General features: G+C 53.3%; 1 protein-coding gene across 1 annotated transcript in view; it reads left to right on the top strand.

The window, feature by feature from the left end:
* The window catches only part of PPP2R2C (protein phosphatase 2 regulatory subunit Bgamma), a 123,386-nt gene that overhangs the window by 104,305 nt on the left and 6,994 nt on the right, over positions 1–12,087 (top strand). Inside the window, exon 6 of the mRNA XM_004383493.1 lies at positions 2,570–2,734. Coding sequence (XP_004383550.1) covers positions 2,570–2,734 — 165 coding nt within the window. The remainder of the gene's footprint in view (positions 1–2,569; positions 2,735–12,087) is intronic.

The raw sequence follows: 12,087 nt of genomic DNA, 5'->3' as shown, positions 1-12,087 counted from the left end.
AGGATATGGCAAGCACTGACTGCGTGCTGACCGCCATCGGTCCCCAGGGATACAGCAGGCACCTACTGCATGCCAACCGCCATAGGGCCCCGAGGGTACGGCAAGCACTGACTGCGTGCTGACCGCCATCGGTCCCCAGGGATACGGCAGCAGTTGAGACAGGCGCACCCGTGCCCTCACTGGGGAGACAGACAATTAAGTCGATAATGCAATCAGCAGAGATAGAAGTTTGCAGAAAACATAAAGCAAGTTAGAGAAGTAGTCACAGGAGAAGGAGCCCTGGTGGTGCAGTGGTTAAGTGCTCAGCTGCTAACCAAGAGGTCAGCGATTTGAACTCATCCAGTAGCTACGAGGGAGAAAGACCTGGCAATCTGCTCCCATAAAGACTACAGCGTAGACAATCCAATGGGGCAGTTCTGCTCTATCACGTGGATCGTTATAAGTCGGAATCAACTTGACAGCAAACAACAGAACAACAGTTACAGGAGAAGGACTCTGTTGAGGTCGCATTTGGACAGAGATCCGATGGACAGAGATGTACGGGAGGGTCTTTCCAGCAGAGGGAACAGGATATGCAAAGGCCCTGCGGTAAGAGTGAGCCAGGCACGTCCTGGACTGGACTCAACCCCAGTGAACCCAACCTGTGATGTCGGGGACCCTGTCTTCTGACCAAATGCCAGGCCCTTGGTCCTGTGACTTCGGGGACAAGGGGCCAGACCGGGTCTGCATCCCCGGAGCCCTTTCTGGCTTTTGCTTGTCTCGAGTTCTGTGAGATTCAGTCCCATCGCCCGACCCTCTGGTGGGGGCATCCCCCAACGACTGTGCCCATGTTTATGATGCCTCATAGACGCCTGCAGGTCTCCCAACACCATGCTGAGTTCAGGAAGAAATCTAGGTCGTCTCCAAGCAGCCAAGGGCTGTCTTGGGATGGCGTTTTAGCTGGGAAGCTTGAGGCTGCAGGTTTGCGCCAGTGATACTTCCCTTCAGCCCTCTGGTTCATTTTTTCTCTTAACCTTTATACCTGTTTCCATTGCTCAGTCTCGTCCCTGATCGACTAGAAACCACCGTTTCCTGGGAGCCCACTGGGCTGGGGTGATCTAGCTCACTTTTTCTCTCGTTTCGTTTTTGTCCTTAATTCCTGGTCACTGCGGTGCTTCCAGGAAGCAGAGCTGAGAGTGAGCACAAAGGCCTCTCCTCTGAAGCTTTGTAGACTCATGTTTGCAGAAGTCAGAAAGGGCTCCCTTCTGAACGAGAGAGAAGTGGCTTGGTGGGGAGGAGAGGGGCAGCAGGCTGGCCGCAGACGGGCTGCGTCCGTGTTTTCCGAATCAGAGAGAGTGACGGTGGCCGCAACACTCCTCAGCATGTCAGGCTATGTGTGAGGGGCGTTGCCCCCTAGAATCTGCGCGGGAAACCACTGAGGTTGGAACGGTTAATCCATTTTACAGATGAGAACGCCGAGGCACGCAGAGGCAGGGAGCTTGTCCAGGGCCACACGTCCAAGAGATGGCAGGGCTAGGGTTCAAATCCCAGGCCCTCTGACCCCAGGGCTCCCGTGCAAAGGGGGTACTCCAGTCAGAGGGAACAGGACGTGCAAAGGCCCAGGGGCCTGTGAGTTTAGGGCTGGGACACAAACCACAGGCGTCATTCTCCGAGGGCACGGTGCCTTTTGGGCAGGGTGGCCAGTAGGATCTGAAGCTGGAGCAGTTGGGGGAGGCCAGGACCTTGAATGCCACACAAAGGGTTCAGGTTTGTCACTGTGGATGACAGGGATGGGTGGGAAAGAGCCAGCCAGAGTGTGGTGATCGTGAAGCCAAGTCCAGCCTGACTACTCACTGCTGAGTGCCTGGGACAGACTGTCCACCTCTCTGTGCCCCAGTGCACCGGTCAGGGGTGCTTCCTTTGCAGGCAGCAAGAGCCTGGACCCTAAACCAAAATAAGAAATGTACTGGCTTCCATATCCAGACAGTCCAGAGGCAGTGGCTTCAGGTACAGCTTGATCCAGGATCTTTCCGGCCACATGGCTCTTCATGCTGTTCACCCTGTTGTCTTGCTCCAGGGTTCCCGCTCTGCACACCCAGCCCAGCAGAGGCAGCACAGCCTGCAGCCCAGCACCCCTGCACCCTAAGTCCTGGGACCCCTCCACTTGGCACATCCGACCTCCTGTGCTCATCACCTGTGGTCACTGCCTGGGGCAGGAACGTGTATCTGAGGGGGGGGAGAATCCCACTGTCAGGGTCAGAGCCCCCACACTCAGCTCCAGACACCGTCCACAGGGTGGCGGGGAGATTTGGAATTGTTCACCAGAGTGTGCACTGCTTGGCACCACACAGGCCCCCCTTCTGCTTAGCAATGGAGAGGAGCAGAGAAAACCCCCCAAGTTGCACCACTGTGGGGCGGGTGGCTGCGGGCACTGGGCGTGCAGTGATGGAGGGCACTGAGTGGCGGGCAGGTCTCCATGCTGGTGTGCCATTCTGGGGGCTCTTGTGGAGTGGAGGTGGGCGGGTCTGCCGGGGGGGGCATTGCCCGGGCAGCAAGCACCTGCACCCTGACTCTCCTTGACGCCGCCCAGACATCGTAGACATCAAGCCGGCCAACATGGAGGACCTCACGGAGGTGATCACGGCGTCCGAGTTCCACCCGCACCACTGCAACCTCTTCGTCTACAGCAGCAGCAAGGGCTCCCTGCGGCTCTGTGACATGAGGGCCGCAGCCCTGTGTGACCAGCATGCCAAGCGTGAGTGGGGGGCCATGCTGGGCTGGGGTGCCACTCTGTGTGAATAGCACGCCAAGTGTGAGTGGGGGGCTGTGCTGGGCTGGGGGTGCCGCTCTGTGTGAGCAGCACGCCAAGTGTGAGTGGGGGGCTGTGCTGGGCTGGGGGTGCCGCTCTGTGTGAGCAGCACGCCAAGCTTGAGTGGCGGCCATGCTGGGCTGGGGGGTGCCACCTGTGTGAGCAGCACGCCAAGCATGAGTCGGGGGCTGTGCTGGGCTGGGGGCGTGCCACCCTATGTGAGCAGCACGCAAAGGGTGAGTGGAGGGCTCTCTCCTGGGCTGGGGGCTGGGGGGTGCAGCTGTCCTGGTCTGGGGACTGGGGGGGCACAGCTGTCCTGGGCTGGAGGGTAGGGGTTGGGGATAGTGTGTTCCAGAATGGCTGGTGGGGGTGGTTCCTGACGGGGGAACCTGGCCTTCCCAGCCCTCCTACGCAGCCAGGGATGAGGTCTCAGGGGCAGAGGGTGGGGAGCACTGGATCCAGAGGCAAAGGTATCACCTCCTCCAGGAAGCCCTCCCGGACCCTCAGGCTCAGCCAGACTCCTCTGTGCCCCATATAAGCACTCAGTGATTTAAATACTGCTCAGTCGTTTCAAATACTGTTTTAGGAGATCTTTACTGATCCAGGGGAACTATCCAGTGAAACACAAAGCAGGTTAATGACAAGCTCACCGAGGTGGAAACATAGACAGCACTGGGAAGACACAGGCCAAGGAGTTGTCTGAGCCGAGGGCTGCGAGGCAGGGACTGCTCTTTTGTCTGTTTTTCTCTGCGTGCGTGCGTGTGTGTGTGCGTGTGTGCGTGCGTGCGTGTGTGTGTTCTGGTGGAGTTGCTGGGTCTGTGGTATTCCTGTTTAACTTTTGAAGAGCTGCCAGACTGGTTGTGTATTTATATGTTAACCCATGAATTTAAACTCTGAACCGGAAACGTGTATGTGTGCAGGGAGGGTGGTACATGGAGACGGCTGCACCCCACGCGTGTGCCCGGAGGAGCACCCCCCGCCGGCCGGAACGATGTGCTCTGCGGGCTGGAGGTGGGCAGCAGAGCCCCCCATCTTTGTAACCCCATCTTCTGTTCCCCAGGCATCTGAGAGCAGCCACCCCGCAGGGCAGCTGTAGGCGTATGTTCCCTGAGCCCAGGGCTGCTCCCATAGGATGGAGAAGGGGGCGGTGTGAGTTCTCATGGCTTCGTTGAAGATAAGTGAGAAAGAGCTGCGGGCAGGAGACTCACCAGCTGTGTGCTCTTGGGCAAACGTCTTAACCTCTCTTTGCCTCCATGTGGAGGCAGAATAGCAGCCCCCAGCGATGTCCTGAGCTCATCCCCGGAACCTGTGTGCGTGTGACCTCACAGGGCAGATGTGGTCATGTTAAGGGTCTTGAGGTGGAAGATGACCCTGGATTATCTGGCCCAGTGTAACCAGCCACAGGGGTGCTTACAACCCCAAGTGAGCTGATGCAGGAGGCATTGCTGAGAGCCGAGCTGTGAGCCCCTTGAGCCCCCACACCATGAGGATGAGAAGTGTGACTTGGTTTTCTACGACTCCAGTCTGCCTTTCACTCTCAGGGCTGCAGAGAGCATTAACGTGGGGCTTCGGGGGTCTGCCTCTCCTATAGTTGTGTCCAGCTTCTGGAAGGCTGTTTCGGGCCAGGGTATGGAGGGAGGGACAGCTGGCCTCTGACCACCAGGCTGTGGACTGCGCTGGGTGATGCGGGGGTCAGGACCACGCTGTCAGCCGCAGTCCGGGGGCTCACTGGGGGCTTTGAAACGTCCTTTGGCCTCGTCCACCCTACCAGTGACCAGGGGATGGGGCTGGGGTTGGTTTGCTCTGAGATCTCATGTCAGCCCTTTGCCTGTGGGTTCACAGGTGAGGTGGTCTCTGTCTCCTTGCACTGTCTTTGCCCCGTGTTACTGCCATCGTCCTCACGTCGTAAGATCAGTTGGGCAGCATTCTCTCTCTTGCCTTTGTCGGGAACAGTTGGTGTCATGTATCCGCCCCTTGAAGTTTTAGTAAGACTCATGTATAAACCTGTTGGGTGTCTTTTTGAGGGAAACAAATGTATTTACAACCGATTCAATTTCTCTTTTAATTTTTTGTTTATATGGGTTTTCTATATCTCTTGAAGTTAATTTCGTATTTCAAATTTTTCTAGAATTTTTTTTTTTTAATTCTCAAACTCAGCAAATATGGCCTTGGTGATAGAAATGACTCTGGCGATCACATGATAGAATTTTGCAAGACCGACAACTTCTTCATTGCAAATACCATTTTTCAACTACATAAATGGCGACTCTACACATGGACCTCACCAGATGGAATACACAGGAATCAAATCGACTACATCTGTGGAAAGAGATGATGGAAAAGCTCAATATCATCAGTCAGAACAAGGTCAGGGGCCGACTGTGGAACAGACCATCAATTGCTCATATGCAAGTTCAAGTTGAAACTGAAGAAAATTCGAACAAGTCCACGAGAGCCAAAGTACGACCTTCAGTGTATCCCACCTGAGTTTAGAGACCATCTCAAGAATTGATTTGCTGCATTGAACGCTAATGTCTGAAGACCAGATGAGTTGTGGAATGACACCAAGGACATCATTCATAAAGAAATCAAGAGATAATTAAAAAGACAGGAAAGAAAGAAAAGACCAAAATGAATGTCAGAAGAGACTCTGAAAGTTGCTCTTGAACGTAGAGTAGCTAATGCGAAAGGAAGAAATGATGAAGTCAAAGAGCTGATCAGATTTCAAACGGCAGCTTGAGGAGACAAAGTAAAGTATTACAGTGACATATACAAAGATCCGCAGATAGAAAATCAAAAGGGAAGAACACGCTCAGCGTTTCTCAAGCTGAAAGAACTGAAGAAGAAATTCAAGCCTTGAGTTACAATATTGAAGATTCTACTGGGAAAATACTAAACGATGCAGGAAGCATCAAAAGAAGATGGAAGGAATTCACAGTCAGTGTACCAAAAAGAACTGGTCGATGTTCAACCATTTCAAGAGGTAGCATATGATCAAGAACCAATGATACTGAAGGAAAAAGTCCAAGCTGCACTGAAGGCATTAGTAAAAAACAAGGTTCCAGGAATTGATGGAATATCGGTTGAGATATTTCAACAAGCAGATGCAGTGCTGCAAGTGCTCACTCCCCTATGCCAAGAAATTTGGAAGACAGCTACCTGACCAACCGACTGGAAGAGATCCATATTTATGCCCATTCCAAAGGAAGGTGATCCAACAGAATGCAGAAATTATCTAACACAATATCGTTAATAACACACTCAAGTAAAATTTTGCTGAAGATCATTCAAAAGCAGTTGCAGCAGTTCATTGGCAGGAAACTGCCAGAAATTCAGGCCAGATTCAGAAGAGGAGGTAAAACCAGGGATATCATTGCTGATGTGGATGGATCCTGGTTGAAAGAAGAGAATACCAGAAACATGTTTACCTGTGTTTTATTGACAGTGCAAAAGCATTAGACTGTGTGGATCATAACAGATTATGGATAACATTATGAAGAATGGGAATTCCAGGACACTTAACTGTGCTCATGAGGAACCTGTACTTAGACCAAGAGGCAGTTGTTCAAACACAAGGGGAAACTGTGTGGTTTAAAGTCAGGAAAGGTGTGTGTCAGAGTTGTATCCTTTCCCCATACTTATTCAGTCTGTATGCTGAGCATATAATCCGAGAAGCTGGACTCTGTGAAGAAGAATGCGGCATCAGGGTTGGAGGAAGACTCATTAGCAACCTGCAGATGACACAACCTTGCTTGCTGAAAGTGAAGAGGACTTGAAGCACTTACTGGTGAAGATCAAAGACCACAGCCCTCAGCATGGATTACACCTCAACATAAAGACAACAGAAGTCCTCACAGCTGACCAGTAAGCAGCATCATGATAAACGGCGAAAAGATTGCAGTTGTCAAGGATTTCATTTTACTTGGATCCACTATCAACACCCATAGAAGCAGCAATCAAGAAATCAAACGACACATTGCACTGGGCAAATCTGGAGCAAAAGACCTCTTTAAAGTGTTAGAAAGCAAAGTTGTCACTTAAAGGACTAAGGTGCGCCTGACCCAAGCCGTGGTGTTTTGAGTCGCCTCATATGCGTGGGAAGGCTGGACAGTGAATAAGGAAGACCGAAGAATTGATGCCTTTGAATTGTGGTGTTGGCGAAGAATACAGAATATTCCATGGACTGCCAGAAGAACGAACAAATCTGTCTTGGAAGAAGTACAGCCAGAGTGCTCCTTAGAAGCAAGGGCGGCGAGACTACGTCTCTCTCATGTACTTTGGACACATTATCAGGAGGGATGTGTCCCTGGAGAAGGACATGATGCTTGGTAGAGTAGAAGCTCAGCGTAAAAGAGACCCTCAACAAGATGGATTGACACAGTGGCTGCAACAGTGGCCTGAAGCATAACAACAATTGTGAAGATGGTGCAGGACCAGGCAGCGTTTTTGTTCTGCTGTACATAGAGTTGCTGTGAGTCAGAACCGACCCGACGGCACATAACGACAACAAACTCAGCATCCTCCCTAGGAACGTTTGCTGTAATGCCAGTGAAAGCATTCTAAATCAGCCTTGAGGTTAACCGTGCCTTTATAGGTCTGTCTCCCCTTTCTTGGCTAACTCCCAGTAGGTAGGTGGTGAGGGGTTGCAACGTCCGTCCTTCTGTGTACTTTATCCAAGCTGTGTTTGTTCCTTGCTCTCGTGAAAAAGGAAGCGGTGGCTGACTCCCCGTTAGCAAGTCACTCTTGTTTTTCATCAAAGCACAGATGCCTGTTATTAGAACTAAAGGGACTTGTGTGTTAAAGGGACTTGGAGGTCAGAGCTAGCTCCCTCGCCTCTTGATTCTGCCCCTTTATCTGGGGTGCTCAGAACACAGGGACAGCTGGCGGCGCCCCCCACCCCAGTGCGTGAAGCTGAGGTTTCTGTCCAGGAGTGAGGGGTGGTCCAAATGGCAGGTGGGTGTCCGTTTCTCACGGACAGATGAGGGAGCCAAGGCTCAGGGACAGAGTTAGGGGGTGGGCCACTCCGCCTCAGCCCAGTCCGCAGCCTCCTGTGTTTCTCCAAAGCAGGAGAAATTCCATCTTGTATCTGCTAGTCATTGTGACGGGGTAGGCATGGAAACATGACTGTCAGGCATCCTCAAAAAAAGGAGACGGTTGTTTCTGCTCTCGATAGCACCGTCTTCCCAGAGGAGGGCTGGGTGTGGGGCAGGGGGTTTCTTGGAACCCATGCTAACAGCGGGGTAGTGCAGTGTATGCACTGGACAGCTAACCGAAAGGTTGGAGGTTTGAGTCCACGCAGAGGCACCTGGGAAGAAAGTCCTGACCATCTATTTCCAAAAAATCAGCCATTGGAAACCCTGTGGAGCATAGTTCTGCTCTGACACACGTGGGGTTGCCATGAATCTGAGTCAGCTTGACAGCAACTGGCCAGAGGCCCCCCACGTTCCTTGGTTCGTGGCCCCCTCCTCTGTCCTCAGCGTGTACCTCTGTGCTTCCATTGTCCCGTCTCCTTCTTCTGCCTTTGACCTTCTTGCCTCCTGTCATTAGCACCTCGAGGTTACACTGCCCACCTAGATAATCCAGCATCTTCTCCTATCTCTAGATCCTTAACTTGACCACATCGGCCAAGCCCCTTTTCCATATGGGGTCACATGAGCAGAGGTTCTGAGAACGAGGCTGGGACATATCTGGGGGCTGTTATTCTGCCTCCACATGGTAGAGTAGAGGGTCAGAGAAAAAGAGGAAGACCCTTAATGAGATGGACTGACACAGTGGCTGCAACAGTGGGCTCAAGCATAACAACGATTGTGAGCATGGCGCAGGACCCGGCAGCGTTTCGTTCTGTGGTGCATGGGGTCACTATGAGTCAGAACCGACTTGACGGCACCTAACAACAACAACACGTGGAGGTACAGAGAAGTTAAGACATTTGCCCAAGGGCACACAGCTGGTGAGCCTCCTGCCTGCAGCTCTTTGTCACTTAACCCCATCCTATGAGAATTGCGGTGAGCCATGTTCATTGAAGGGGCTGTGTGGGGTGGACACCCAGGGCTCGTCCCTGGGAGTGAGTCAGGGCAGCAAGACCAGACCCAGCGCCCGCTGCTAGAGAGGCTGCAGATATGGAGTTCTCAAGCAGAGTGTTGGCTAGTGCAAAGGCCCTGGGGCTCTGGCCATAAATGAGGGTCACCTGAAATGGGCGCCCCCTGCGATGCTGTGCCCTGGATGCCTCACTTGCCTCACTCTATCTGTCCCTGGAGTTCTGGTGGAAAGGGGGCTGGAGCATGGCTGCAGGAGGGGAATTTGTGTGTTGGAGCAGCAGGCAGGATAGGGCCCAATCGCAAAGGAGCTTGTCAGCTGCATGTGGAGTGACCCTTGTTCCCGGGGCACTGGGGAGGCATGGAGGGCTTTAGGCAGAGTGATGCTACTGGAGTTGTGTGTGAGCTGGAGAGGAGGTCGGGCCCTGACCTCAGATTCCAGCTCGGCTTCCTCTGTTGCAGAGGGCCTTCAGAGCCTGCGCCCCCGTGCCTCAGCTTCGGTCCCTGTCCCCTCCACCCTGCCTGAGCAGAGGACAGAGAGTGGGGGCTTCCCACCCTCCCAAGTGTGTGACGGGGACTCCGTGAGACAAGGGAGAGAAGGAGGACACGGCTGTCAGGGAGCTGCTGGGGCTGTGAGGGCCTTACTCACCAAGATCACCCAGAGGAAACAGGGCCAAGGTTTCTGCTGTCTCAGAACCTCGCTTTGAAAGAGTTAGGACGGGAGCCAAGGACCGACATGGGTTTGCACCTGTTGTCCTGACAGGCTCTGGGGTGCACGTCTTCAGACTCCCGGCAGCAGTAATTATTGTGGGATGTCTTTAGTGATCTATCAGTTAGGGGGAGACCTTCCCTCCAGTCATTAACACAAGGGAGGTACAGAGGCGGTGGGGGTGGGCAGGGGTATAAGGAACAGCGGACTCTTCTGTCTTTTGGAAAAAATGATTGGATCAATTGTCACAAAAGTGTTTAAAAAGAACAATAAGAACTTTTAGGTATAATTCTTCTCAAGCTTATTCTTATCTCTCCCCATGGATCTTTTTTTGGGAGGGTTCTGATCCTTTCGTCCTTATAAAACCATCAGAAATGCCTGGTGCAGACAGAAGGGGACTGTTGGGCCAGCACCTGGGAGGATCCAACCCTGGACTCCGATGTCCCTGTGACCTCTGCCCTGTCCTCCCCCTCAGAGCCACTGGTCACCCTGTGACGTGGAGTGACCCCCTTGAGGCATGTGCTCACGGTCAAGAGGCCCCCTGGGAAGGGAGGGGAGGACATACCATCTGTGAAGCGACTGTGCACCTGGGGTCTCCTGAGCCCCATTTGCAGAGCTGAGACCCCTGGGGCGCCCAGAGGCACGGGCACAGGGCACACACCGGCGCGCACGGGGCAGACCTGCGCCCCTCGCCCCCCAGCATGGCCTCTCTCCTCCCAGCGCCACTAAAGGTCTAGTGGTGTGAGGCTTCCTTCTGGTCCCCTGTCCCCTGTCCCCCTGGAAGGAGAGCCTGCCTCTGGGAGGCGCCCTGTGAATGATGGGGGAGACAGGGCTCAGGGGGTCTTCCCCTTAGAGAGGGGTGTGACTGAACACCTGGCATGCTTACGTCGCTGCTGGTCCACGTGGGCTGTGAGGGAGAGGACGCTAGTCCTTCACGGCCGAGTGTGGGCAGGCCGGAGGGGGTGCAGACGCCCTGCTTATCAGGTGCCAGCTGGCATTCGAGAGGGGGGCCCCCAGATGGCTCTCCTTCCTCCCTGCTGTGGTTTTGGGGACCAAGAGGAAGGAAGGTCAGCGCAGGAGCCTTTTTGTGCCCTGACACGCTTCCCCGTGGTAGGTTGCAGCCGGCACTCATTGGCTTCTGCTTGTGCTGATGGTGGGCTGCAGCTGTTCTGGAACCATCTTTCTTACCTGGGAGGGGCCCTCCAGTCTCTCCCTGACCTCATCCTCCCGCTTGCGGTCCCCACTCCCTGGGAGGGACCCCTTACCATGGCCTGCATCCCTCTGCCCCTTGCTCAATCCTCTCTCGGTCTGCCTGGCCTCGGCTCGTCCCACTTCAGGGTCTTTGCATGAGCTGCTCCTTCTGACTGGGATGCCCCTGCCAGGCATCTGGATTGCTGTCTCCCCACCTCCTCAGTGTCTGCTTCAGCGTCACCCCCCAGTGGCCTGTCTGCCGGAATGACGAGCCCCCACCATTCCCCCGCCCCAGGCACTCATCCCTCCCCTGCAGCAGAGTGTGTCTCATCCTTTATGGCTGTCTCTGAGGGAGAACGCCAGCTCCACAGACCAAGGGCATTGCCTTGGCCGTGGCGTCATCCCCAGGGCCTCCCCCATGTGAGCGCACAGTAGTTGCTCAGTAGGAATGGGTGAATGAAAGAATGAGTGAATGAGCAATTGGGCAAATGAATGAATGAACAAATGAGTGGATGAATTAGTGAGCAAATGGGTGAATGAGCAGGTGGGCCAGTGGGCAAATGAGCGAATGGATGGATGAGCAAATGTGTGAATGGGTGGATGAGTGAATGGATGAATGAGTAAATGAGCAAATGAATGATTGAGCAAGTGAGTGAATGATCAAATGGGTGAACGAGTGGATGAATGAATGAGTGAATCAGCGAATGTATGAACCTGTGTCCCCCACATGTCTGTCAGTTTGTCAGTAGAGTGCAACATCGCATGCAGACCAGGGCAGACAGCCTGATGCACTCCTGGCTCACCACTTTCCAGCTCTGAGACTATAAGCATGGGCTTTAGTCATCAGTGCTTTGGTTTTCTTGGCTATAAAATGGAAATAAGGTGTTGACCTAATATTTTATTGGGGAATCACATGGGAAAGTGCAGAGAAGGGCTTAGTGCAGGATTGGCTCAGAGTAAACACTCAATGAATGTTATTCCCAAAGCTGAGCCCTTCCTAGAGCTTATTCTCCCTTCTTTGGAGGATCTGCTTGGGCCTGGTGCCTGATAGGTATTACACAGGTGTGATGAGTGGATGGATGGATAGATGGATGGGTGGATGGATGGATGGATGGATGGATGGATGGATGAGTAGTTGGATATGTGAATAGTTGGATGGATGATGGTTGGATGGGTGGATAAATTGATGGGTGAATTGATGACTGGGTAGATAGATGGATGATAGATGCGTGGGTGGATGGATAAATGGATGGATGGATGAGTGGGTGAATGGATAAATGGATAGGCAGATGGATGAGTGGATGGATGGATGATGAATGGATGACTGGATGGATAGATGGATGATGGATGAGTGGGTGGATGGA

The sequence above is a fragment of the Trichechus manatus genome, unplaced genomic scaffold (assembly GCF_000243295.1).
Source record: "Trichechus manatus latirostris isolate Lorelei unplaced genomic scaffold, TriManLat1.0 scaffold00111, whole genome shotgun sequence".
NCBI classification, from domain to species: domain Eukaryota; kingdom Metazoa; phylum Chordata; class Mammalia; order Sirenia; family Trichechidae; genus Trichechus; species Trichechus manatus.
The sequence above is the reverse complement of the archived record's forward strand: the minus strand, read 5'-3'. Positions and strand labels throughout refer to the sequence as shown.